The sequence below is a fragment of the Odontesthes bonariensis genome, chromosome 21, assembly GCF_027942865.1.
Source record: "Odontesthes bonariensis isolate fOdoBon6 chromosome 21, fOdoBon6.hap1, whole genome shotgun sequence".
Classification (NCBI taxonomy): Eukaryota; Metazoa; Chordata; class Actinopteri; order Atheriniformes; family Atherinopsidae; genus Odontesthes; species Odontesthes bonariensis.
This window is the reverse complement of record NC_134526.1, coordinates 12,609,716-12,636,263: the sequence shown is the minus strand read 5'-3', so window position 1 is coordinate 12,636,263 and position 26,548 is coordinate 12,609,716. Positions and strand designations below refer to the sequence as shown.

The window sequence follows — 26,548 nt, the reverse complement described above, 5'->3', positions numbered from 1 at the left end:
GGATATACGTCAGAGCTAAACTGGCATTTTTATTGCAAATCTGGCAGATACAATGCCTATCTATCTATCTATCTATCTGTCTATCTATCTATCTATCTATCTATCTATCTATCTATCTAGTGATTTTTAGTGTAATCTCTCTGTCACACACACTCGCGCACACGCACACGCACGGTAAGGCTCGGTTGCATCAAAGACTCGTACTTCTTTGACTGGGCTTCTGGGATATAGACGTGCTGCTCCTAGCGTCCGCACCTTGCAAGCACAGCAGTCACCTTCCAACCTCTGCGACTCTTCATTTCTCTTCTTGCCGAGTCGCAGTTATTTTGCAGGACGGAGGGGACAGCTGTTCGAGCACCGATTACAGCATCTGGGGAGTTTTCCACTGTGAGAGGCTGGAGCTTTTGCTTTCGCCACCCGCAGAAGAGACAAGTGGCTGATCGCTTTACCGAGCCACAGAGAGCTGCCCTGCATCCTGGTGATGAGGCTGGTGGCGCACCGCCGACACAGCGTTAAAGGTATCCCTCTGTATCTGAAGAAACCGCCCCAATAAGGTACAAGAGCAGGGGGGAGAGCTGCGGGAACTGGTGTCGGCTGGGACGCGATCATTTCGAGAAGAATGCATCTCTTCAGTACCATGTTCCTACTTGTGATGTTAGCTGACATGCCAAGTGAGGTAAGGACGCTTATATGTAATGGAAAAGCATTGCCTAAAAGTTACTATACCAGTGTTTACCGCGTTTATGTGAATGATCCGAAACCGACCATTTAAAAGGGGACCAAAGCCCTGGGAAAAATGTGCCACAGTTTATATGAAGGGAAATCAATATGCTATGTTGATTCACTGCAAAGACCTATAGCAGTGTTAAATATGGGCGTTTTGTTCTTCTGAAAAAAAAAATCTGCATTCAGTGTGTAATCTTATATCAACTGAATACTGAAGCGCAAAGTTCGAGGTACAATAAGCAAAGCGATAGAGCTGTAAACCCACTTGAACTTGGCTCAGTTGAGCTCTTTCAAATCTTAAGACATAAATCTTGATATGATCTATAAGAACAATGTTTTAGGGGATAAAAACAATAGAATCAAGTAACGTTTTTCCTTGTTTCGTGGTCTATCTGATGCTTTTGATGACCTGGAGGTCGTTGATGAGGTCTTTCTAACCACCTCTACATCACTACCGGAGTGGTCTAGAAGCTCACCAAGAATCAACATAACTGACTGCGCTGATCATGCTGAAAGAACCAGACAACAATGCATGATTTGTGGCTGTGAAAAAAAACTATGAATAATCAGCATAGCTACCAGACCTTCACCAATAAATGTCGGTGATGATGTGTGATGTGTCTTTGCATGTGTGGCGTGCTCCTGTGCATGACACTCAAGAAAAAGCCATGTCCGTTTGGTAATAATGACGAGCTTCGATGTGACAGTTGCAAATTGAAGTGAAGGACGGTAAATTATTTGACCCAGAAAAGCTTTCAGTCAAGACAAGAGCGCTTGAACTTGCAGTTGTTCTGCTGGTCAGCATACATGTAGTGTTGAGCATAACTAATGAAAGATAAGATGGTGTGAGGCCCGTTGATAAAGTAGCAATAATTTGTCCGTTGTCAAGGTTTGCACCTTTAGTTCCATGCAGCAGTAAATTCAGGACCGTGGAAAGCGCCGTGTTGCGCCGTCAGTTAAAACAGCAGTCGGAGTCAATTTAGCACCACGGACAGCGCCTCCTCGTACGTTGGCGGTATCATTATTTGGCAGACGCCACAGACATGCTGTGGGGTCTTAGAAGCACAACAACAATAAAACCTTTAAGGCTGACAAACAAATGTTTTACACCGTGCGAATACTAATTTATCACATTAAGGTTATTTCAGAGATGAAACACAGCAATGGGGTGGTGGGGGTGCTGTAGACTCGCAGGAATAACATAAATACAACCTATCATAGCTGTTTTTCTGTTGGGGTGTTCCTCAGAAGCCCCTGAAACAATATAATTTGTTACAGCTCAAGGTGACGAATGGTGGACTTTCCTCACATGATATGACCGCTGTCTGATAATTACATATGAAATTGCATGTGACGTCACTATCCCTAACCACATATCATTGTTAAAAGTGTACCAGATTAAGAAAGAAGTTGTTGCTATTTTGCAGTAATTGTGAGTGATATATAGAAACAGCAAAGACCATAGATTGCTGTATGCATTTTAGTTTTACATATCATGTCTACAAGATGAGTAAACACTGCAGTTGACTTAAAAAGGTGTAAAAGTAGTTTGTTTTTACTCGACAGGATGTGCCTTGATGAACAGGTTGTTTCGTACGTGTGTTGGGTTCAAAGTATAGCCTGTATAGCACAGATGGCTTTACAAGTGAACCAACAGATTTTATTATTAGGGGTATGAAACAAGGTGCAGGTGTTTGCAAAGCACTAAATTAACAATCATGCTGAACACATCCCCACCCTCTTAAACCTTTGTTAAATTTAATTAGTCAAGTTCCCCAGTGCCCAATAATTAATTTAACCAAATTTATCTGACATTTTATTATTCACAAATTAATTCCAGCATGTTAAGCAATTGTGCATTACACAACCTGCTTGTTTAAGAAACAATGACATTGTACCTTAAATGTACATCAGTAAATGTTAAACACTTAAACGTACCACTGAAAATGTAGCCAATGATATACTACCACATCTCAACCCCTGCTTCAGTAGATTTATATAGTAATTGGCCTCAGGGGACAATTTGTTATAAGTGTTCTCATTAAACATTAAAAAGTCTGAAAGAAAATATGATACCACCCATCTTTCTAAGATTGCGCAAAAACATAAAGAATTGATGATTTCTTGTGATTCTACAGCTATGAGGGTAACACTCTCAATGAGCAGAGTTAAGATATCTGCATATTTTCCAGTCACAGTTTTAGCATAGGCCCCTATGAAATATTCAGAGGACTTTAATTAGACAGATGCACTTGTTCGTTCACTGCATGTGTTTGTTAAGTAACCATAAAGCCCAGGGGGTCCTCAGTGCTTCTGGTACAGATGGGCACCTGCTTGACCTTGGCACAGATGTCTTTCTATGGTGTGTGCATCAAGCCATGCATGACAGGATACTCTGACACAAGTGAATAAGCACATGTAGGCATATGTGATACGTGTGTCTGAGTGTCTGAGTGTGTGCAGTCATCTGTTATGTATTGTCAAGAGTTATAAATCGGAGGATGGTAAGAAAAGAGATGAATGCATTGCTCCTTTTATCAAAAACAAACTGTGCCACCTTGGTCACGGTTTCTGTGAAGAACCATTTCTACATCCCAGATGTTGAACTGTTAGCTAGGACCATCCACCTTGATGCAGCAGTACAGACTCCAAATCCCAGTACTTACTTCTGTTGTGTCTCTTAACTACTTGTTTGATTTCAAGTAATGAGTAATAAAATTCTCTGTGGAGATTGTTAAAGTTGTTTTAAAATCTAAAGACTACAGTGCAGACATTTATCTCTTGTACGTTGTAATGGGCCTATGGTAGACCTTGTTTTTGTTTACTGTTTGTGGACTATAGTTTTGAGGTAAAAAGTAAAATGTATGAACAGTACAGACATTTTAGCACAGACATGTGAACACTAGAAGAAAAAGTGGTCAGACATCTCAATTAGTTATGAGGTAACTTTGAATTCCAGTGGTAAAGCTAGGCCAAAAAAAGTTTCGAGAAGGTCATCAGTCGCATCCTCAAATGTTTGCAGAGGTCAACCATGTGTGCTTATTTTTGCCCAAGAATCATTTTTGTTTAAAAACCATGTTGGAGAATTGAGGTGATGTTGTTCAAGTGATTTCTTTGTTTTGCTTTCTGTAGCTACATAACTTCTACTTAAGTCAGCAGGTAAAAAGATTATTTCATGGACTTGAAAGACCCATTCTCTGGTTTGGAGACAAAAAAGTGTTTTTGTGGCCCCGGTGGAACCAGGTAGTACAAGAGAATGCTGTTATTGGTTTAAGAGGTCTGACCTCAAAGATTCCCAGCATTAGTGTGTTTGAGAGTGATGGAATTGAACACTTCTTTTTTTTGTCCAACCACCATGTGCTGTGGGAGACCAAACTTAATTTCTCTTCTCAAGGAGAGAGACAGAACACTACATAAGCAGTTGGCTGAATTTTTATAATAATTTGCTTGATACCTTTTCTCACCAGGGATCATGACAAACAATCAATTGGAACAGGCAACAATTTATGATCTTGTTAAGATGTGTTTCCTCAATCTGGATCTGTGTGATAATTGCAGCAGAAACTTGGCCCGCCAGGGTGGTTTTATGGCTGATAGGCAAGTACAGTACTGACAAGAAAGAAGTGCTCATAAATCAAGTTGCTCCTGGCACATTTATTTACAGTTTACTTACATAATTATTTACATTTGCATTGAGCTAATAATACAGAAGATGAGAAGTGTTCTATAAGGGCCCCCAAATTGACATAAATGCATCGCTATATCCTGAGTTATGTGGGAGTGCTTTTAACAAACTGGGTTACATCAGGGCTGACTTCATAAACAAATAGCCAAAGTAATGTAAAGTAGTAACCTAATGTCAATGCTGTATCTCCACATGTATATGAGATAGATATGAGAGAGATGGGGACAGAACTCTGCTTCATCAGAGTCAAACAGAACAAACAACTGGACTGGCTAATGTCCAGCTGAGACCGCTTTAAACAATCCAGCCCTAGCTGAGACCCTTTGGCAAAAAAATTATTTTCCCGATGCCAGCCCCAATAAGAGCAAAGCAGCATGATAACTATAGAAGCCCTTCCCAGACATGATTGGGATCGAACCACTCATGGTGAATTTCTGTTCCTTTCTCCATGCCAAAAGTCTGTTAAACAGCAATTTGAACAAAAACTGCAAGGTAAACAGTTGAGTAAACAAAGCAAGACATCATGCTCCCTTTGCCATATAATTGCCAGAGAGCCTACCTGTTATAACTGAATATTAACTTTGATGAATGAGACTTAACAGCTTGATGATGTGAATGTGTGTTTCCCAAGAGGAAGTATGCTAGGCAGCAGGTTGGACATAGTGTGCTCTGCCAAGCAGCAGCCTAACCTCTGCCCAGAGAATTAGACAAATGGAAAGCTGCAGGAGCTTGGTTGTAAATCTGCCAGTAAGAGCAGAAGATACATAAGTGTTAAAATCACCTTGCCATGCCATACATTCCCAGCTTTTGTATGTGTTATCAACATTGCATGACCACACACCCCCATGTAAACAGAAGGTCAAGCTGTAGAAGTGATTTATTTTTAGATCTAACACAAAAGCATTACATATTCTGTATGAAACTCACAGAATTAATTTTCGCTGTGAGGAAACTGTTTGTTTTACAGAACACTAGAACATGACATATCCATGTGATGAATGAAAACATATGATAATAATCAATAATCTTCGTTGATATTTTACATTTATCTTGATGTGTTGAGAATACATCTTACTTACCAACTGGCTTAACCTAATTTCTGCAACCTTTTAATCAGTAACAATCATGTGTAGCACTACAGTATGTGGGTGAGTAAGTGAGCAGGCAGGGTTAGATTAGACACAATGTCTGCACCCACCTTCATGCACGCCCCATCCTAATGCAAAAGTGCCGCTTCACAATCAGCCACAGATAATGAGGTTGCATTATGTTTGATTCACTGCTGCTTGGAAAGATTGAATAGTGTGTGCTTGTGTCATGACTGATTAGAGTAGAGCTTGTAAAAGTGCACGATAATGATACCACACTGCATGAGTGAGCCTCTGTTGTGAGATTTGTCTTTTAAAGGATACTGCTGAAGAAAGGGTCTGGAGCACAGAGAGCTATTGAGCCTTTGTACTGCCCGCTGTTCACTCCCTCATCTTTAATGTTTGATGTGCTTTAATGTAGTCTGCTGCTTCATCATCAGAGCCATTTGTACATTAGTGTTTGTTTGAATCTGTACACACGCCGACACTGTGGGGACTCACATCTGATCTGAAAACTGAGGGGTTCATCTTTGGAGTAGGACTTGGTTTTAAAGTGAACCAATTGAAAATTAGCATTAATCAATTAGAAAACCTGTCATGTTTATCATTTGGAATGAAATTTAAAGTGAATAGTTGGTAAACAAATTTCTGTCTCTCATAATGCACCTGTTTTGGTAATCTTTCTCAAAGATATTTGGTTATCACTCACACTGGAGTGATGTTAGCGTGTCATGATGGCAGTGAGCTTTTGTAGAAGTGCCTCAATGACTAAGTGGAATGCTGCAGTTCCTTAGATGAGGTTCACAAGCAGACAGTTTCCTGTGTCGTGACTGGTTAATGGATGCAACACCAGGTACAGAAGCATACAAGGTCTGTAGTGTTACTGTGTTGGGCTCCTGAAGTTGAGGGGATGTGTCAGTGTGACTCTAAATTAGATTTTAAGATGGAATAAAAGTTACATCCCTATACATGTGAAGACACAAATGACCTTAGAATGTGAAACAAGTGGAGTAAACCCTAACACAGGAGACCAAATGTCTCACAAATCTACAATCTCACAGAAACCAGATCCCTCACAATTTTTTCTTTGTTTTTAAAGCTCTGGAATAACACAGCATTTTAAGCATCAAGCAGAGAACTATAGTATTGAAAGATAATGCCAAATGGAAAATGCCATTACTGCAGTTCTTTTAAACACCACTTTAGACAGGCTCCAAAAGTGAGTCAGCCCACACAGGCCTTCCATATTAAAATGCTTAACTTTAGAGCAGACTTCTTCAAATTTCTTTAAATGTCCTCCCTCAATACAACTGTTTGAGGGTGAATTCAAACTCACCCATTTCAATCTTATTCACTGAAAAATTCTGGATGTGCGTTTTTTAACGTGGACCCCTTTCCCTTGTGTCTATGTGTAAAATGTAATTGACACAAAAATCTCATATTAAGCAAGAACTCCATTCATGAAAAAAATTCAACAGCTGCAATGTAATCTAGCAAGGGACAGTGCCTGTGTTTGGAACAGAAGTGAACATATTGTTATTATAAGGTTTTAACAACATCATGGAAATGGCATTTAATGGATTCTTGCTTGAGGAAGAGTCTTGTGCTGATATCAGTCTACATGTGAGAAGAAAGCAGATGAAGTGGCCATGGGAAGACTCAAAATGTTAAAGAAAATGCAAAATGGAGAATATCATAAAAAAGGAATGATTCGGGATCTTGTTTCTTCAAGAATGAGGCAACAAAATGTTGAGCCTCACTTTGCAAAGCTTTCACAGATTACCTTTGGGAGACCGAGACACACTAAAGTTGTGGCTCGTTGTGCTACAAATGGCTGTAAATATGTGTCTCTGCACACTGTGCCTTCTAGACCATTGCGCTAGCAGTGAATGTTTCTGACTGGGGTGACAGAACCCATGTACAAGAGAAAATTGGGACCATGTAAAAAAAAATTCACTTAATGCTTAAAATGATGTGTTATCGAAATGTTTCGTGTGACAGAATAGTGCTGTGGCTCCCATCAAATGGACAAACAGGATGTCCTTAGTTGTTCAGTCAGATTAATCTCTTTTACCTCCCTTTTGACTGAAAATAACTAAAGAAGGCCGGTGTCAAATGACAAACTTGAGACATCACAACAGTTATTCAATCCATCTTTTACTTACTTGTTCCCCATTTGAGACAGCTGTTGTTTGAAATTTGGAGCATAAGATTCACACAGATAAATCTGGTAGCCTTGGTATTTAGTTCATGTTTTGAATGGTCACTTACACATTCTGAGCCACACACTGACCGCTACTCATGCTCCAGGCTTATGTGGGCTTCAAATTACCTCTCTTGCTGCTTTCTGTCTTGTTGAAAAGCCAGCGGCAAGCTGTCCTAAAATGACCATTAGCATTCCGATGGACCAAGCTGTCCAACTCTAGGGCAGCTGGTAATCACCATTAGAAAGGTCTTTGAGGTCTTTTGGGAATGAGTACTAAAGTTGTTAGATCTTTCTTGTTTGTACCGACATGGTTAATCTGGCAGTTAACCAGCAGCCAGCTGTTCACTCAAGTACTGAATAGGATTTTTACAAAATGCTGAAAAATGAAACTTAAATGTGAACCCCTTTTGACACTCATTTCATTTCTGCACAATTTCACAATGGCACATTAATTCTCAAAATATTGTGGGTGTTAATGTAATTCATTGGACATTCTTTGTATGCTTGCTGTCAAGAGTATATAGAAGGATCAGTTTGACTGGTGGGATGAATATCATCCCTATATCGCATCCTCTCCCCCACTTTCTCACTCTCCTTCTGTGCGTGTGTCCTGGAGGGTGCAGGACTCCCAGAGGTTTATATCTGTGACTCTAAGCAAGAGTGACATTTCTCTGACAACACCCAGAACAGACACACACATGCACATCCACACGCATTCTTTCTCTCACACACACGTTGTCTTTGTCTCCCACCCTCTCTCCCATTTGCTCTGTAGTTCACAAACATATCAGTAACGCGCAGTAGACAAAGACCCAAACAATGCATCGAATCGATTCTAACAAACACAGCCAAGGCTATCAAGGCTGCTATATTGTATGGAGGGAGTGACAGATGCCAATTAAAGCACAGATATACTTGATATTTTGGTCAGAACTGAAAAAAATAACACTTTTTACCCTAATAGCTGGCACCATGAGACTTACTTTATATATTTTTTTATCTATGTGACCCATCTGCTTTTTTTTTTTTTGCATTGCATTGCAGAAGGCACCTCCTGACCAGTTTTCTGTACGACCTTGCTTTCTACTGCTCGATGAATCTTTTATGAGCCTGGCAATGTGGGTTTCTGTGTAGAAGATTGGAATATAAATATGGCTGTTGCGCCTAGAGCTCCTCTTCCTGCACTGATACAAAAGCTTTCATAAGACAGAGCAGATTGGGCAAGCTGCTACTTGAACAGAGCTCTCCACATCTCTTCACTTTTATCAGAAGAAACGCATCAGATGTGTTGTGCATTGTCAAACACCATATGTAGACGTTACCTCCACCTTCACTGTCAAACAACATGTCACTCAGAACATTTAGCTTCCTTTAAAATAAATTGTTTCTTATGTCAGAGTCTCAGTCATATCATTTCTACACCAGTTTAAATTCCTGTTTAGGAATTGTAGCAGCAAGTGACACAGGAGGAGAGACGATAAAGAAGAGACGAAAGAGGAAAAGAGCTAAATATTTGAGAATTTCTCAGAATGCTTCTTTATTTATTCTGTTTATTTGTCTACCATTTAATCGATGTGTTTTCCACGTGGCACTGTCACAGCCATTCAGTAGGGCCATTGATGAGGGAGGCTCTCTCAGACTGCGCCAAGGCCTAAAGGCTCCAGTCAGGGAGGCGTGGGAGCCCAGCAGACACCAGTCACTGCTGCATATCAAGCAGGCTGGCAGAGCTGCTTTCTGCGGCCCCACGGTGAACGTAGAAAGGTCCTTTGATAGAGACACTACATGTAGGACAGTGGAGATAACAAGATACTTGAACGGGAGGAACCCAAGCTTTCATTATACTCTGTCTGAAGCCCCCTGGGATTCCTCAAAGTCTACAAAACACTTGGACAGAGTTGTGTGCACGACTGAGTTGTGAAGTGTCAAAGTCATGAGCGATGATAGTGTCACATTTGTGACCTGTTACATGGAAACATTATACATCATATTAGAAGACAAATCAATTGAATTATATTTGCAGTATTGATGATATCCTAAAAAGTAATTTGACAGATTTGATGGATCAGGAGAAAAATCCTGTCTTCCATGAGACCAATACCTATGGCATGTCTATTTTTTTTTTTTTACCATCTTATTAAAAAAAATACAGCCTCAGTCACACAAAGACATCATACAAAAGCCAAAATGTATTTCCTCTTCTCTGAAGAAAGCACCCTTTTGGTCCTCCAGTCCTCACTAATAGCCTTGGCAGTGAGAATGCACATTGCATCTAAATAATGCTAATGCTATAATGTGTAGGAACAAAAAGAACTTAGATAGATAATGCAATTTGTAAGTTAAAAATATATATTTTTTTAAAATAGTTTAAAAGCCTTACAAAAAGTAAGAGCATATATTATAAAATATTCATTTTTATAGCATGCTTTTAGTCAGTCACCCACAAAAAACATCCACAGTAAGACATAGCTCAGGCAGATGCTGTCAACTGAAGATGCTGTGGCAATCGGGGCTGGTCGGCAGTGTCAGTGCAGAGTGAAAGGATGTGAAGAGGGTTTAAATAAGAGCCCAAGTGGAGTAGCTTATCAGGGCAGTATGACTGGGGATGTGTGAGAAAGAGACATAGAAAGAAAGAGATGGCGTAAAGTTGCTGGAAATGAAAACTGATGATTGCATGCAGCAGTAGAGAGTGATATAGTCGGGAAGAACCCCCCGACTGTGCCTGCTGGGTTATTATCTCTCTCATCCGAAACAAAAGAAGAAGAATAATTAAAGACCTATCACTCTGTCACTGCAATTTTGTTCCGCTTACTGGCAATGACACTCCTTGCAGATTGTCTTTAATTAGCTCTACATCACTTAATCAATATGGCCCGGACCATGACAAAACAATGGCATGTGCATCCTGTCTCTTGGGTGACAGAGACAAAGGAAGCAACAGGAGGAGAGGATGAGCGCTGACACAAAAGACGTGAGAAGAAAATGATGTAGAGTGGCATCTTTGTAGGAGGTGTGGCGATTGGTAGGGCAGGACGTCATACCCTGTCAAAAACCTGCTCTTATGATGATTTGTACCTGAACTTGTTCATTGACATTGTGTGCATGTCGACGAAAAGTGAGTTGTGTGTTTGCTTCTTGTTGCACAACAAGGTGAGTGAAGCAAACAGGTAGATAGGTAGCTGTGTATCAGGTGATGGTTCTATCATGTCAGTATCTGCTGTGGGATCTAACACATAGCTCCTTTTATTTATCTGACCAGCAGAGCTGAGTGCTTCAGCTCCAGCTAATGGTGATGTGATGAATAGGTATTCAGGAGAGGTCTCTCTCTTTGTGTCTTATTGCCTCAGGCTACTGGCCCTCTCTGGCCCAGCGCTCAATTCTTACTCCTCTTAGTGAGAGTAGCAGCTTGAAATGAGCTGTTGCTGGGATCTTCACAGAAGAGCACTTCTTACTTGTCAGGCACATTTTTTTACTTGGTACGCTCTGGATCAATATTTGCTGCTGCCATGCTTAAACGTGTGTCTATTTTATCCAAACAAGCCTGACTAAGACCATTGTACACTGTGGTATTAATTCCAATAGAAAACTAACTGATTTGTACCACCGTGTAATATCAGATAATAAAAAAGTGTTATGGGGATGATCGTTTTATTTCAGTGACTAAAGTGAGGATGCTAACAATGATATATGACAATTACATTATTCTGCTTGGTAAGAGACAAGGGTCCACCTTAAATAAAAGCAGTAATTTGTTCGGATCTTATACTGTATACATTCTTGTTCATTTATGACTATATGTCCCAGAAGTAAAAAGCAGCTACAGTTCAGACTGATATGTCTTAAGGATAGTAAATGTTAGTTGAATGTTAATGATCAGGAAAGGAAGCTGCTCCTGAAGGGGGGGGGGGGTGTCATCCATGCCTCCTTTTGCTGTATGGAATATTAATGAAAGGAATGGCCTTTCTGATTTTGTGTCTGCCAAATATCATCATCAAGCACATCATATTTGCACAATCTTGACAGAGCAGAATGTGTTGCACAACATCTGGCATCACCTGGGAATCCATAAAGCCCCTGTTTGTTTTAAGCTCACATTTTCAAAAGAACACGCGTCCCTCCCGATTATTTCATATTTGGGGATGAAAGCTTAATTGAGATGGTAATACAGGACACTATATTCATTACACAGCTCAATGCCTTGTACCAACTGAATGCTACATCTGTCACAGAGAGATTCAATCTTGTGATCCAGAACAGTCCCCTGAGGTGTAGAACAAGATTCTGAGGCCAATCTTTACCATTAAGTCCTCTCTACTTTCCTCCCACCACCACCTTCCCGCTCATAGCAATTTTCATCTCACACTTGGCTAACTCCACATTATAATATTCCTGTAAACCTCCTATTTCTCCTCTGTATACTCATTTTCTCTCTTTAGTTGATATTTTTTCTGTTTGTTTGTGTAATCACTGAATGGATCAGTGGCTCCTTATTTTGACAATCCGACAGAGAGTTTGCAGATTATATGGCTTGAATCAGCTGGGTGTTAGGGGAAGTTAGGCGAACACATGATAATATAAGACAATTCATTTATGTTAATAATCCTTATTTTTCTACCAGCATGGCAAAACTCCATGAAAGTGCACAGTGACAAGCTCATTTGTTTATCTAAAAGTTTCTGTTAACAATTTTGCCCACAACTCCATTTGGCTGTAAATGTAATATCTAGTTAGGGGCTGTTTTGAGATTTCTCTCCACTGCACAATGTGCCTGTGTTGTGCTAATAATGTCTCCCTAATTAAATGTTACAGCGTCTGTGAGCATTAATGACCTAAAGAAAGAGGATGAAAATGGTGGCTTCAGTGTGAGCTTTGACAGAGGCTGGATTCTGCAGGCTGCTTCTGTCCCCTCATTATTGATATACAGTATACAGCTGATGGCTCCTGGTCATTGTTTTCCCTTGACCATTTCTAGCACAGAGCATTGTGATTTGGCTGTGCAAATCCTCAGTAAATCAGGCTGTAATTGCTAGAATCTCATCACACCTCACTACTCTTGTTAGTTTTGCTATTGCACACGTGGCAGAAAACAGACAAGATGTAAATTCGCCACCTCAAAGAGTTTAAAATACACCATCCTTTTTTTTTGCTGTCTACCTTTCTGCCTTTCATAAACATCACTGTCTCCTTCAAAAATTATTTTCTATTTACTGTTTTATTCTTTCCTCTTGTGTAACTTACCCCAGTGATTAGCCAATCATAATGATCATTACACTGTGACTGCATGACATTTGTAAACAATGACTCAGGAAGAGACCAAAAGAAAATATACATTTATATACATACATGTACATGCTCACAGCCTGCTTACATTTCTTCAATCACACCACAGAAATTAGACACTTTTTATTACGTCTGCAAGGACAAGGCAACATCTGGATGAATAAAAAAATATTCTGGTTATTAATGAAAAGGCAGCTCCCCAAGTTCAGTGGAGGGCATTTTGAAGAACCAAGTGGCCATGGGGAGGCAGCTTCAATTAGAAGGCTTTCTCTGAGCCTCAGCTCACAGCCTTTCTGCTGGGAAGAGGAGTTCCAATTTGCTGTCAGTAATTACTTAATTTACAAGAATAGCTTCCCCTATGTAATAGAGAGAATGTTTGAATAGCTGGGTGGGGACAAAAGGTCAGGAGGTGGCACTGAATTGTTGCAGTTTGATACAGAAATTGGTGGGTTTGTGGGTCTTTATTAGGTCATCATGAAGGCAGAAAGTGATCATGGTAATTATGTATGTGAATGTATCTCTGTATACGGTTGTCTCTGTGTGTGGAGGTAGTTTAGCATTGCATATTTTCTCAGGATGGGCAGCAATGAGTTATATTCAGCTGGTGCTGTTGGCATAAAAAGGGGCAGAAAACAGAGCCTTGCTGTGCTGCATGCCATGGCAGTTGATTACAGCATGAAGTTCTTTTGTATTGCTTTGATCAAGGCTTTTCTTTAGCAAGCCTGAGCAAGATATGGTGCCTTGCTTGTGTCTGATTGAGCTGTCCAGGTCTCAAACATACATAGTACATAGTTTATCTTATCAAACACCCCACAAATAATACTGTCTAAGCCCACTGTTAAGATTATAATCAAGGGAGCAATCAGGAGTATTCAATCCTTGTATGAATAAATTTGAATGCATATTCCAGCAATAAACCAAGGGAACAATCCAGTGGACTGAGCCAAGATAAGTTCATTCCAATAGTTTCATTGGTCAAGGAAATGATCAAGAATGGTATATTTTAGTAATTCAACCTCTTAAATTGCATCTGTTTTTCTGATTCAATTGAATTATGTAAAATATATTTAATCAATCATCAATTTTGTGCAATGCCGCAGTTACAAAGAAATGTAACAAGATTTGAACATTTCACTTATTGAGGAGGGTAATATTTATCTAAAATCTTCAACAAGCAGATAAAGAATATTTGTATCTGACTATTTTGCAAGACTGTGAGATAACATTGAAGTTTAAACGGCTTGGATTCAACCATTTTCTTGCGATAGATTATGAGCTGTGGGGGCAGAGCATCTACCACAGTTACGGTACGTGTGTAACAGCCAATATAGCCAATATAGTAAGGCAGACACACTTTCTTTGCCAATTTTCTCACCCGTAAAAGTAGTATTGCAGATAAATACTGCTGGTTTAAGTCAGGGAACCGTACTGTTTTGATCCCTTTTTTTTAAATATAGTGATCAAAGGATCATGACATGCATGAGACACCCCAACCAGGACTCTTACACAACACTATGGTAACCAACATTAGAGAGAACCATAGACATTTCACAGCTCAATGGAGAGAAAACATTGCTTGCCTGTGCAAGTGGAACATGGAGAAGCATTGACATGCACAAATGAAACTGTGCAAACGCAAGTAAACACAGAAATCCTGACATTTTAACACACTAGGCTATATTTATCAGACATATCCTCAAGTTTTGAAGTTGTTTCATCATCTTTTGGAATTTTTAAGATTTAGTCTTATAAGTATGTGCTGATGCAAGTTGAACATGCAACATTATAGGCCTTGAGTTGGTTTTTATTCAATCCAAATACATAATGTCAAAATTCATATACTATCAATTACCTCTGTGGTTTGATCCAACAGACATTCTGTTTTATTTATGAAGATTGCTAATTGATAGAATTATTGAACATAATCTGGATAGGTTGTGTTCTTTCTGCATGCATGGGCCGATGCAAGGTCAAAGAACATATACCCCTCCTGTGGTCACTATAGAATGTGAAACCCAGATGGGTTTCCTCAATGAAAGGCCCACAGGAGCCATTAATAGATTATACACTCCATGTTGAGAAAACACAAGTGTGTCTTCTGACCCGAACCTTGGGGTACAGCTTATTCATGCCATTTAGATAGTTGCCATGGTGATTAGGTCACACTTTGTTTAAGATGATTTTGATCTTGATTCATGAAGAAGGCTGTGGGTCTCCTTGTCCATCAGCTAATTAATGAATCATGACTCTGAAAACTAGCCTGTGTTCCTAGAGCCAGATGACTCCAGCATCTTTTAAATCTCAGGCACGAGCTCAGTGTCTGCGCCGCCCCTCTGCCTCCATCATAATAGTTCTGTATCACTATGAAGGAAGCCTGTGTGATTAGCTTTGGTGCAATTTGGCCCTGCATATTAGCTGTGAATCTATTATTGGCTATGTCTTTATGTTCAGGGACAATGGTGGCTATGATTTGGGCTTTCTGCTCCCAAGTATTGTTTTCTCACCCAGATCTTGTCCCTATAGCCTTGGGGCTTTGTAGCTCTCTACTGCCATCCATGGGTGTGCACAAATGCTGCCATTTCTTATGTTACTGGGCATTTTCACCATTTGAACTGATTAAAAATGCCCTTCATTGAGCATGCCCTAGGCAGAGGAAGAGAGTGATTTTTTTTTAGATGGTTATAATAAAGGACTATAAAAAAAAACTATGTTGTAGCACCAAAAAAACAAAACAAAACAAAAAAAATGTGCATGTACTTGTATGTCCAGTATTGCATCTATGACTTATATTGCACAATATTAACAGTATTTATCCATAATGTTACTGCCGATAAATGTGTAGAAGCTCAGAACAGAAATAGTTTAGGCAAAGACACATATATGGTAAAGGAGAGACACGCCATTTTTTCACCTTCACTGCCAAAGGGGCCACTGAAACAACAGGGGGAGAAAGAGAATGACGGAGAGTTGAGGGCAAAAAAAAATTCTGAAGAAGGAGAACAAAAGAGAACGATAAAGAATTGCACATAATGACACTGCAGAGTTGCAGAGAAAGTTAAGCTGGTCAATTATTGAAGTGGAAATTATGAAGAATGGAATGGCTGTGAAAATTAATCAAAAAAGATTGAATTAATAGAGGTTAAATAGCCAGCTCCCTCTCTGAATAATATTTAATGAAAGCTTGTTCTGCCAACAGGCTCTGTGATTAGTCAGTTGATTGGCAGAGCCTCAAATTCTTTGAGGTATGACAGATTGTCCTCATCGCTCTCATTATTTCCATCCTTGATTAGGACCATCTCTTTACAAAAGGTGGCATCTGACCTGTACTCAGTGAATGGAATTTTAAAGGGTTCAGGAAGAACTGGCTCTACACAGCAAAACCAACTAATCCTAGGATTAAATTATGCATCAAGATTGGAGAAGAGATGTGAAATTTGTGGTGTGCAAAGTTGCTAATAAATTTTCATTTCAGTATAGTTATGCTCTGTAATCCAATAATGATCCATAAATGTGGAATTCTGTATTTCTTTATATCTGAAATGAAATGTCCAATCATGGTCCATATAATGTGGTACAGGAATAAATATGTGCTTTGCTTTGATTTCTATTGATACAACTACATTAAGAGGATAATATGAAATTTTTGGGGGACTCTGCTCAGTTACTGAACTGTGAGAGCCCAACAATCAGTCTGCTGAAAATTGATGATTATCATTTCAGAATCCTGCATGTGTTTATCTGATGATCATAATAAGACAGACTGGATTCTAAAAAATCTATAAAATATTTTTGTGATATTGATGGCTGAAAGATCTCAAGAAAACCATTCTCTGAACACAAGAAAGCAAAATACAAAAACTGTTTCTCACATTGTCTCGACCCTCACCAATAACCACATCTAAATGTGTTGTGCCTATTCTTTATGAGGACTAATTTTAGATTTAAGCATGACATTTTAAAAACAGTGACGATATCTTGTCTTATTCTCTTTTTGCATATGCATAACTTGTTTGCATATTCACTAATCAAACTGTTTAGATTGCAGCCACTGGAGAACATTTTAAGACATAAACGTGTATTAGTCTTGGATTTCTTAGCCTAACAATGTTGAATTATCCAGATTACCTTTTTTATCCACATTGGATGGAGGCTCTCATTAACAATCCAAGGGATATTAATAAGCTCCATCCTGAGTGATGTGGTTCCTCACTCACCCCACCTACCTTGATACCAGGTTTTCTTTGAGAAATCTGACAAAAATAGCTTGCTTAAATGCAGATTATAGCTTCAAGGATGTCTATGCCCATGTTTAAATCTTTGCTGCCACCCAGTGAATGTGAACATTATTGCATTTATGTTTGAGATGGCTCATTAAATGTATATCATTCCAGGTTGCAAAATAAAGCTCTGTCCTAAATCAACCCTCTGAGCAAAAGCCCTTAAGTCTAAATACCCCATCAGGATATCTAAATATAATTTCAATATAAACATTTGGTGTAAAAACATCCATAGATATATAGGCTATAGATATCAAGTCTAACATGAACATAATTGGTATCAAAACAGTGATAACCCAAATTCACTTGGAATGATTTGAATAATTCTATTTTCAGCATGGATAGATATTAGATATTGATATAACAATTGTAAGAAAGCAGCAGGAGTGTGTGTGTAGAATTGGGTGTGGGTTGCCCTAACCCCTGTAAGACATGACAAAGCATGACTCTAAACAGATTTTTCACAGTCACCCTTACCATTCCTTGAAGTATTACAATGAGGTGACAGCTACCTACCACCAGATTAAATATTGCACAACAACAGGGGGTTGCCATCGCTTGCTTTAAAAATCTTATGTTTGCAGTTCCAGTGGTAGCCACATGGAGGTAGTCTTGGTACAAAAATTGAATCCAGCATTGATGTGGGAGCCTGCAGGTGAGCTGAAGTGTGCCGACATTTTTGGATGAACTACAGAAAGCTGTCTCTTCTCATATCACATCACACTACATCCCACACAGAAGAGCCCATATCATTCACCCCATGTGACTGGCTCGGGAGGGACCATGGCTGACAAAATGAATAAGTCAGCAGACCTGGAAGAAAAGCAAGAAAGGAGGATGACCTGGCCATTTTGTCTGAGCAGGCCATTCTATTATCATTATGCATGGCTGTTTAAGGCATAAAATGACACTGCCAGAGCCCAAATATCTTGCCAGAAATTGTTGCAAGGAGAGGCTTCAAGCTCCAAGGAGAAATTTGAATTATCCTGCAATTTCCATACCCCTTCATCTGGCTTATTGTTGTAGAGGTGAGTGGAAAATTCAGGGACCTACAATTTGGAGAAATTTCCCCACATCGAAAGATTCAATCAGGACTTCTGAATATATCAGACATCTGCTGTGAAATAAGCAAAAATCATTTTTGAGACCCAGTCCCTGGGGTAGAATGACTTCAGAATAGGCAGAGATGCAGTTTGTTTGATATCTGATGCAAGCCTACTGGCTGTGATTTCGCTGAAAGTTTACACAAGCCAGCTGTTTTAAAGCAAAAGAACAATAGTTAAACTGTATAGGTTTACATTTAATTCCTCTTATTCAAGGAAGCCTAATTTATAGAAGCAATAATACTTCAAATCACAATTTCTCAGTTTATGTTAATTTAGTCTTCTTTCAGCATATTGTTAGACAGTGAGTATAGTGAGTATCACCAAGATGTTTCAGCTCGATATGATACTAAATATACGCTTATGACAGGGGTAAAGCGGATATTAAAAAAAATGGATTAATGGAATATACTCATGGTTCACACAATAAAGGGGCAAGCTACAGGCTAATATCGGCTATGTCATGGGGAAGAGTGATAGATGAGCTGCCAGAGGCAGCAGTGGGTAGGAACACCTGCATCTCTCCAACTTTAATATCTTGCCGAACCAGCTGGCCACGCACACTTATGAGCCCTTGACCAACCTTCACATCCATCCCTCCATAACCTCAGTCTTCTGTTCCATACAGACAGTGTGATGAAACTGCATGACAGCCTACTGTACAAAGTATGGCACTCAAGTGCCCCAGGCACTACCTCGTCATAAAACATAGAGAACAGATCACCAATCTCAAATCAGTCTCTCTCTCTCACACACACACACATGCATGCATGCACACACACGCATACACACACAGACACCAACATGTGAGTCATGAAAGAACAGCCAAATGTCAGAGAAAAAGAGAGGGAAGGAAAAGAGTGGATACATGCATGCAAAACGGGGTTGGCAAAAACAGAGCAGTGGCTGATGGGGAGGGGATGAGACAGAGGCAGCCAATGCGCAGGTTTGCATCTTGAAGAAGAGAAGCGGGAGAGAGAGGAAGTGGGAGGGAGGACGGGCGTGAAGCAGAGGCAGCCACTCTGAGAGGAAAGGCTCTCAGTGTGATGCTCCTGGATGTGAGCTGCTCTTCTGTCAATGGTTTCTGCCCATCCTTTGACTGAGCCAAGGGTGTGCAAGTGTGGTCGCTGTGCTTTATCCATTCTAGGGCATCTGCTGCTGCACCGGCTGAAGTAGAAGCTGAGTGGCTTGTTTTCCTGCTCAAGTTGTCTGGAACAGAGGGGTTGTTGACCGGAGCTGAGGTGTAGGCTAGGGCAGGGCAGAGCTGGCTGTTGGGCCCTGCAGGAACAAAACATGAGCGTTCCTATGCTTAAGATTGGGGCAGTGCTCAGCACTATGGCCATGGTGACCAACTGGATGTCTCAGACTCTTCCCTCTCTGGTGGGGCTCAATGGGACCACTATCTCTAGAGGGGGCACCTCAGAGAGGATTGTAAGCGTAAGTATAACTAACTGTAATTTCCTATTTTGCAGGTGTGTGTGGACAGCTTTTTCCTGTTTATTTATCCATCTTTGAACACGTAATAGTGGTAAAATATATGAAAGAGATAGATATAATGTGACAAATGAAAGAGAGTGACACAGCAGAAGACAGCACAAAGAAAGTGAAGAAATGAGAACGAACAAATGAATGAATGAATAAGGTAGCATGTGCTCATGTTCAACTAAGGCAGAGGAGTTTCAGAAGGGGATGTACAGATGGGAGTGGGACTGAGAATCTGTCTCAAGGGCTACGCTGTGTCAAAAGAGAGACATGATGGAGCTAGATATGCATGTGAGAGCAATGTTTCAACCAGACATGAATGATGTACAAGAATAATGATGCTAAATTGTGGCCGTGTGATGGAGAATGCAGTTTGGACATCTGGTTAAATGATATGATTCTTTAATTTATATATTTTTGTGCCAGAGTGATGGTGATGGGAGGTAGAGGACTGTCCTCCCTGATCCTCAGGCTGATCTTATCTGTCAGTCACCTCCGGGGTTGGAAGGGGGGTGTTCATATTTAAGGCTGATGGGGAAGACTTGCGGCAGATTTGACTGTGCCCTATTCCTTCCCTCCTTCCGTTTGTCCTGAAATCCTTTACAACGGTCCCTCATCAAATAAAAAAGTGACAGCATGCTTGCAGGTCATGCTAGAATTGGGGGATTTTTTAGATTAGGTTACATTTTCCAAGATTTTTTTCTACATTCTTTCTATTTTCACCTTTTGTTCATAAAATTCTCTCTCTCTGGCTCGTTTTGCTCATGACTGGTAAGACAGACAAAAAGAAATATAAGGCAGGGTAACCAATAGGACATTTTCAGACTCTGCAGACATCTGTGGTGAGTGAGTGATTTTTCTTTTATCCAGAGTGTGTTTCTATGGCATCTTACCCATTAAGGAAATGCTCTGGTCTGTTGAAGTGACAGAAATTGAGTATCCCAAGCGGTGTACCATCTAGATGAGTGTGTATGCATGAATTCATGCACATGCTTGTGCAAGAGTTTGTGTGTGTTTCAATATGTACACGTATTGTGTTGAGGCTTCTTGTCTCAAGGGTTAAGGTCCATCTGTTTGATGAGGATTTTCTTAATTCATATGACCCATCCAGCTTTTTTTATGTCTCTTTAATGTTGCTATAAAGTATCAAGTTGAAATGTTTTATTCAAAGAATAAGACATTCTGCCGTTACCTTCGGGAAATTATCAAGCACCGAGCAGGTTATATTTCTGTGCAACATCAAAGTAAAATCATAAACAATATTATCTATTACACTGAAAGAACAAGTGTTTAACATTATACTCTCTTATAAAGATATGATGAGACACAGTTGAAGCTTTGGATTAAGCTTTATCCAAGTACTTGGATTGAATATATATTGCATGCAATCATTTGAAAGAGATCCTATCCAATACTAGGCAAACATCATCCTGTAAGTAATATGGGGTTATAAATAAATCACAAGGCTTTCATGTATGGTTCAGACTTTTCCCTCACTTGTCTGCTAGTTGTCTTCCTTACGGAATAAAACTGACCAAACTTCTAAATGACTTCCTCTCCCCAGTGCTGGCAATTTGCTGGCATCCTGCTCAAAATAACATGTACTAGCTAGTTTATTTTGGCCTAGTGCCTGTCATACATGTATACAAGTTTACACAGATTTCTGCCCTTGTTGTTGCTCCTGCTTTTATATTATTGGTTCAGAGGCACTTAAATGCACATTATTTTTATATTAATTAAACTAAACTTCATAATTGCATTGAACACGGTCTTCCCTGTGAGGTCTGGCCATAATACCCATATATTCATTTTCTGGGCCCGGTTTTCAAAGGACAAAAAAAACAACATTGTCACAATTCTTGTTATACTTGACTCATGACTATTAACATTCAAATTTACATTTCAAAATACTCAATACAATAAATTACTATACATATTTTATTCGAGGGAAATTATCATGCAAAACAATGAAGGGAAAAAATGCTTCTGAAGTTCAATTTAAGTTTGATCAAAACTGATGAATGTTGCTTGGAGTTATTGTCTTACTACAAACTATTATAATAGAAAATGTATTTTCTATTACTCATCCAACCTTAAACAGGGGCAGCAAATACAATGTTAATGTAAAATCTCGCCTTAGTGTCCCATCACTATGAATGAGAAATGTGCCTGTGATGATCTAAAAAGCAGTCATGACTCACAAACGGTTTAGAGCTCTAATCAAAGATAATCTTGCTATGGTCTTGTGACACTTTTGAGCTAGCATGCCAGTGGCTGCTGTATGGCTGCCCCCCACCCTGACACCAATGGATGCTGCCTTTGATGCTCAGAGCTATTTTCAAAGTCTGCTTCACTTGCTCGCTATGCCCATATTACAACCAGCTGATCCAAGAACACAGCTGACTGAGTTTCTATATACTTCTTTGCCATGGCACTGAGCACAACACGCTTATACACATCTGGATAGTACAAAACCATCTTACTTAATGAGCAGAAGACCAAACAATTAAGCAGGACATTAAATGGTTAATGAGCACATGTAACAATTTTGTTCAATCGGAACACTAAAAGTTATACAAAAAGTAGAAAATCCGAAATGCATGTATTGGCATTCTTTTTATTAATTTGAATTAGCTTTCCAAAGACCATAAAAACACTCCCCAGTGCTTAATTTTCAGTGTTCAGTGTAAATCACTAAGTTGTTAGCCTAGCAAGCCAGACCCCTACAGCAAAAAGCTGTACAGGGGTCTAGTGAAGCTGGATAGCAGTGTGGGCGGGATAAACGGTTGTCTCTTAGGTGCTGTTTACACATACCCGGGTATTTTGATAAACGCATATTTTCTAACATTCGTTTGCAAAAATAACTAGGTGCACACAGCCCCGTTTAAAAAAAAAACACGTCTACATTGATCAGCATAAAAACGCTATCAAGAGCTGTTAAATTACGCCAAGCCTGACGGTGGCAGTGTTAGAACAATGAGAATTCCACACAAGCCAATCAGAAGCCTAATAGAGAACCGCTGACAGGAAGAACTTCAAAAAAATGTATTTCGTTGTTCCTATGTTTCCCAAACGTATTATGTGAGGTACTGGAACAGTTCTTCACACAGCAGTGATTTCCAGGCATGTTCTTGCAATTCCGGACTGTTTAAACTTACTGATTTAAAAACACACGCATACACAGTAAACGAACGGAGAGAATGGCGTTTTCACGCTAGCATCCTGCCAACATGGCGGATAGGGGCGGGGCTCTGTACTATGACGACAACTCCTCATTCTCAATTGCCCAAAACTCCGTTTTAGTCTCTTTCAACCAGTTTATACACAAACGCTAAACGGAGTTTTTAAAAAATCTCCACTTTTGCCGGAGTTTTTTTTATGCCTAGTTTTCGGAGGAAAAAACTCCGTTTGTGTATAAACGAAAGGCACAAAAGAAGGGAAAGGTCTTCGTTTATCAAAATACCCGGGTATGTGTAAACAGCACCTTAAGTTGCCTCTGCACTCAACGCCACGCAATAGGATGGCGCAACAACCAATCAGAGCGATGAAGAAGGATTACGTAGTCAGCACGACGTACCCGGTGGGCAAAACTCCGAAAACGTCCTTTTTTTTCAAGAAAAACTTAAGTGCAGTTATCTGTTCGTCTCGCAAAGAAAAATGTATATTTAAATCTTCTAGAGTCGCTGCCAAAGCCAAATCGAAAGACTGTTCGCTGGGCGCAGCCATTGTTTACCTCTCTCTGGAACTACACACTGAAACGTCACACCTCTGTCTTCACTAGGTAGCCCGGCCTCCGACCCCGCTCCTCACGATTTGACTGGCATGATTAAGTTTCGATTTTCAGCCTCGCAAAACGACCACAACTGACTAGACTAGCCCGGGAGCAAATTCAATTTGCGGTCGCTAGGGGCGTCTAGATTTCTAGGCTAATAAGTTGTGTTTTTAAATGTGCAAACAGGGCTGATTGTCTTCAGGTTCTTATTCACAACTGCAAAGATAAAAGAGCTGTCTGAGAGAATCACTAATGTTACTATCAAACATAGAACAATTCTAAAAGCAACAAGGAAAGTGCTAAAGATCTTTAAATGCCCATTTCAACAGTGAGCAATTTCATCGAGAAGTGTCACATTTATGAAAAAGGCTCTAAGAAGAAATTCATTGACAAAAAACCCTGGTGGTTGGTGCTGATTGTGGAAAAAACACCACAAAAGACATCTATAGAGACTCAAGCTGAAGAAGAGCAATCTGGAGTGATAGTTTCAGCTTGTGCCATTTACTGCAGACACAAGCATAGCTCTCTGGGCGAAGGACAAGAAAGACACCTTTCTTACTGGATACAGATAATGACATTAGAAGATTTAAAAACTCATCTAAGAGTGACTTGTGTTACCCAGTTTTTAAAAAGAAGCTTTGACATTAATGTCATGGGTCTTTCAGAAAAATAATGACAAAGCATTCATGAGAGCAAAAGAATGGTAAAAAAGTTAAGATAGTCTGGTTTAAACTGACCACTATTGATTTCTGACTTAAATCCGATTCAAAATTTTGAGGAGATCTTATATCTGTTATTGCATGAATAACTGAATGTATATTAAAGACAGAAACTATAAACAAACACATCCAAGAAGCTTTTACATTGCTACAAGAAGTGTTTTAAGGCTGTGGTTGTTGTCAAAAGTTCTGCAACCATGACTATTGAGAGGTGCCAGTAATTTTTTTTTCTCTAGTTCACAATATGACAACTTTTTTTGTTGTTATCGTTATTATCTGATAAATTTGAACAATTGGTTCTTTAGTACACCGCTGGGATAGGCTCCAGCACCCCCGCGACCCAGACGGATTCAGCGAGAATAGAAAATGGATGGATGGATGGGTTCTTTAGTACTTATTTTTGAGAATATTCTAAATCCTTTGCTTATAATTCTAATCAGGACAGTATACAAAAATGAATATTATCCCAGAGCTGGGCCTTGCTGCTCTAAGATAAAGTCAGCAGGAGAAAATCTGTTGTGATAAAAAAATAGACATATATGTCTGCTCTACAACAGTTATCACGCCTACTGATTCTCTCAACATATTCAGCCGACACAGAATTGAAGTCAAGGATTACTGCTGCATTATGATTTACTTTTTAAGTAAAGACAGGTAGCTGTGTGAAAGGCGGGCATTAATAAATCACAAACATACTGTGGTTGTATTCCCATAATACTGCTCTGAGAGACAGAGCAGCAGGATGTCTATGTGTGTATGTGTGGCTCCAAATTTTTATTGTTTTATTTTCTTATTTTATATCCAAAATAGAAAAGGCTTTGAGTTAGAAAGGGTGACTTAAATATTCTCATCATGAAAAAGGAGCATGGAACAAAATAATGTCAGTGTACAAAGAGCCCCGACTCCGAATCCAAATGGGGTCACCTTGCCTCTGTCTGTCAGGATGTGGAACTTTATCACACCCACCATGCAATCTCATAAAGAAGATTGTTAAGATTGATCCTTGACTAAGGTTAAAAAGATGAAATGGTGGGGCAGAATTTTATTTGTGTACTTTGCTTTTATGTTTATCTGGTTGCTTTCAACCACATTTCATTTGGGTTCAGGCTCTGAAGTTGTCCTCTGATGACTGGTCAGCGAGTAGCAGTGTGTGCAGAGCCAGAATCTCAGTGAATACCATATAATATTTACTTTTTTATCATTGGTAAATGAGTATGTGATAGCATGTGCAAAGCAAACTGGAATATCAGGATTTTGGTTAATTTGTCATGAGAACATAATTCCAACCAAAAGCAGTTAATGATTATTTCATGCAATTCTGTAATCCATATTTGCACCAGTGAAACACTGACTGTATGTTAACACTTTATACAGTTTATCTGTGCAAGTCGCCTCTCGCCTCCCTTTTTGTTGGACAGCAGACGCAATAGAGCTATCTTGTTCACATGAAACAGCAGAGTGAATGCCAAATGCTTTCACCAGGGCACCTGGCATGGTGCTAGCAGCCTGCTCCAAAAAGTATTAAGTTATAGCTGCTCACTGCACTTTTCCAACTGAGCTTCTGACTCAAAAGAAAAAAGGAAAATGGCATCTGTCCAGCACTGCTGTTGTTCAGGTGTGATTCAGATTGGAACAAGTCATGTGGAGATGGGTAGAGAGCAGGAAGCCATTCAGAGGCATGGCAGTCACAGCAGTGATGGAGAGGGAGAATGAAAGGCAGCAGGGAGGGAAAAGGAGGCAGCATGGAGTCGAGCATGATGAGTTTATGAGTCATATTATTGACTGGCAACCATGCTGTGCTGATTGTGGTAATCGGTTTTCCTTGGGAGCAGAAGAGACTCAGGGCTTCACTGGAACTCTTCATTGAGTTTTATTTCAAAGCCCGGCAGCTGGCTTGTGCATTGAGGATTGACTGATTGTTCATTTGAAGGGTGTGGGTGTGTATTTGCATGTTTATTTATATATTGTCAATTACAGCAATGACCAACAAATTTGATAAATGAGATCTGTCTCATATAGATAGAACTGAGTAGCAATGAGGGATGAGTTTGCTTTGCTGGCAACAAGTATTGAGAGGAGCTGGTGCTTCCTTTTAAATTTTTGCTTATAGGAGAATACATGAAAGCTGTAGAAGTTGGATCAAAAAAGCTGGCATTGAAGGATGGAAATTGAAGAAAGAGACAGATTACATACTTTAGTTGAAAGTTCTTACT

The 26,548-nt window shown here is 39.7% G+C and overlaps 1 protein-coding gene across 2 annotated transcripts in view; it reads left to right on the top strand.

Annotated features, from left to right (window-relative positions):
- Positions 1 to 226: 226 nt before the first annotated feature.
- The window catches only part of olfm2a (olfactomedin 2a), a 55,318-nt gene continuing 28,996 nt past the window's right edge, over positions 227 to 26,548 (top strand). The window contains exon 1 of one of the 2 annotated variants that reach the window (XM_075454314.1): positions 227 to 676. In XM_075454314.1, coding sequence (XP_075310429.1) covers positions 620 to 676 — 57 coding nt within the window. In that variant the 5' untranslated portion in view covers positions 227 to 619. Of the gene's footprint in view, positions 677 to 19,375; positions 19,800 to 26,548 lie in introns of those variants that run through there. The other variant, XM_075454313.1, reaches the window with a different exon arrangement.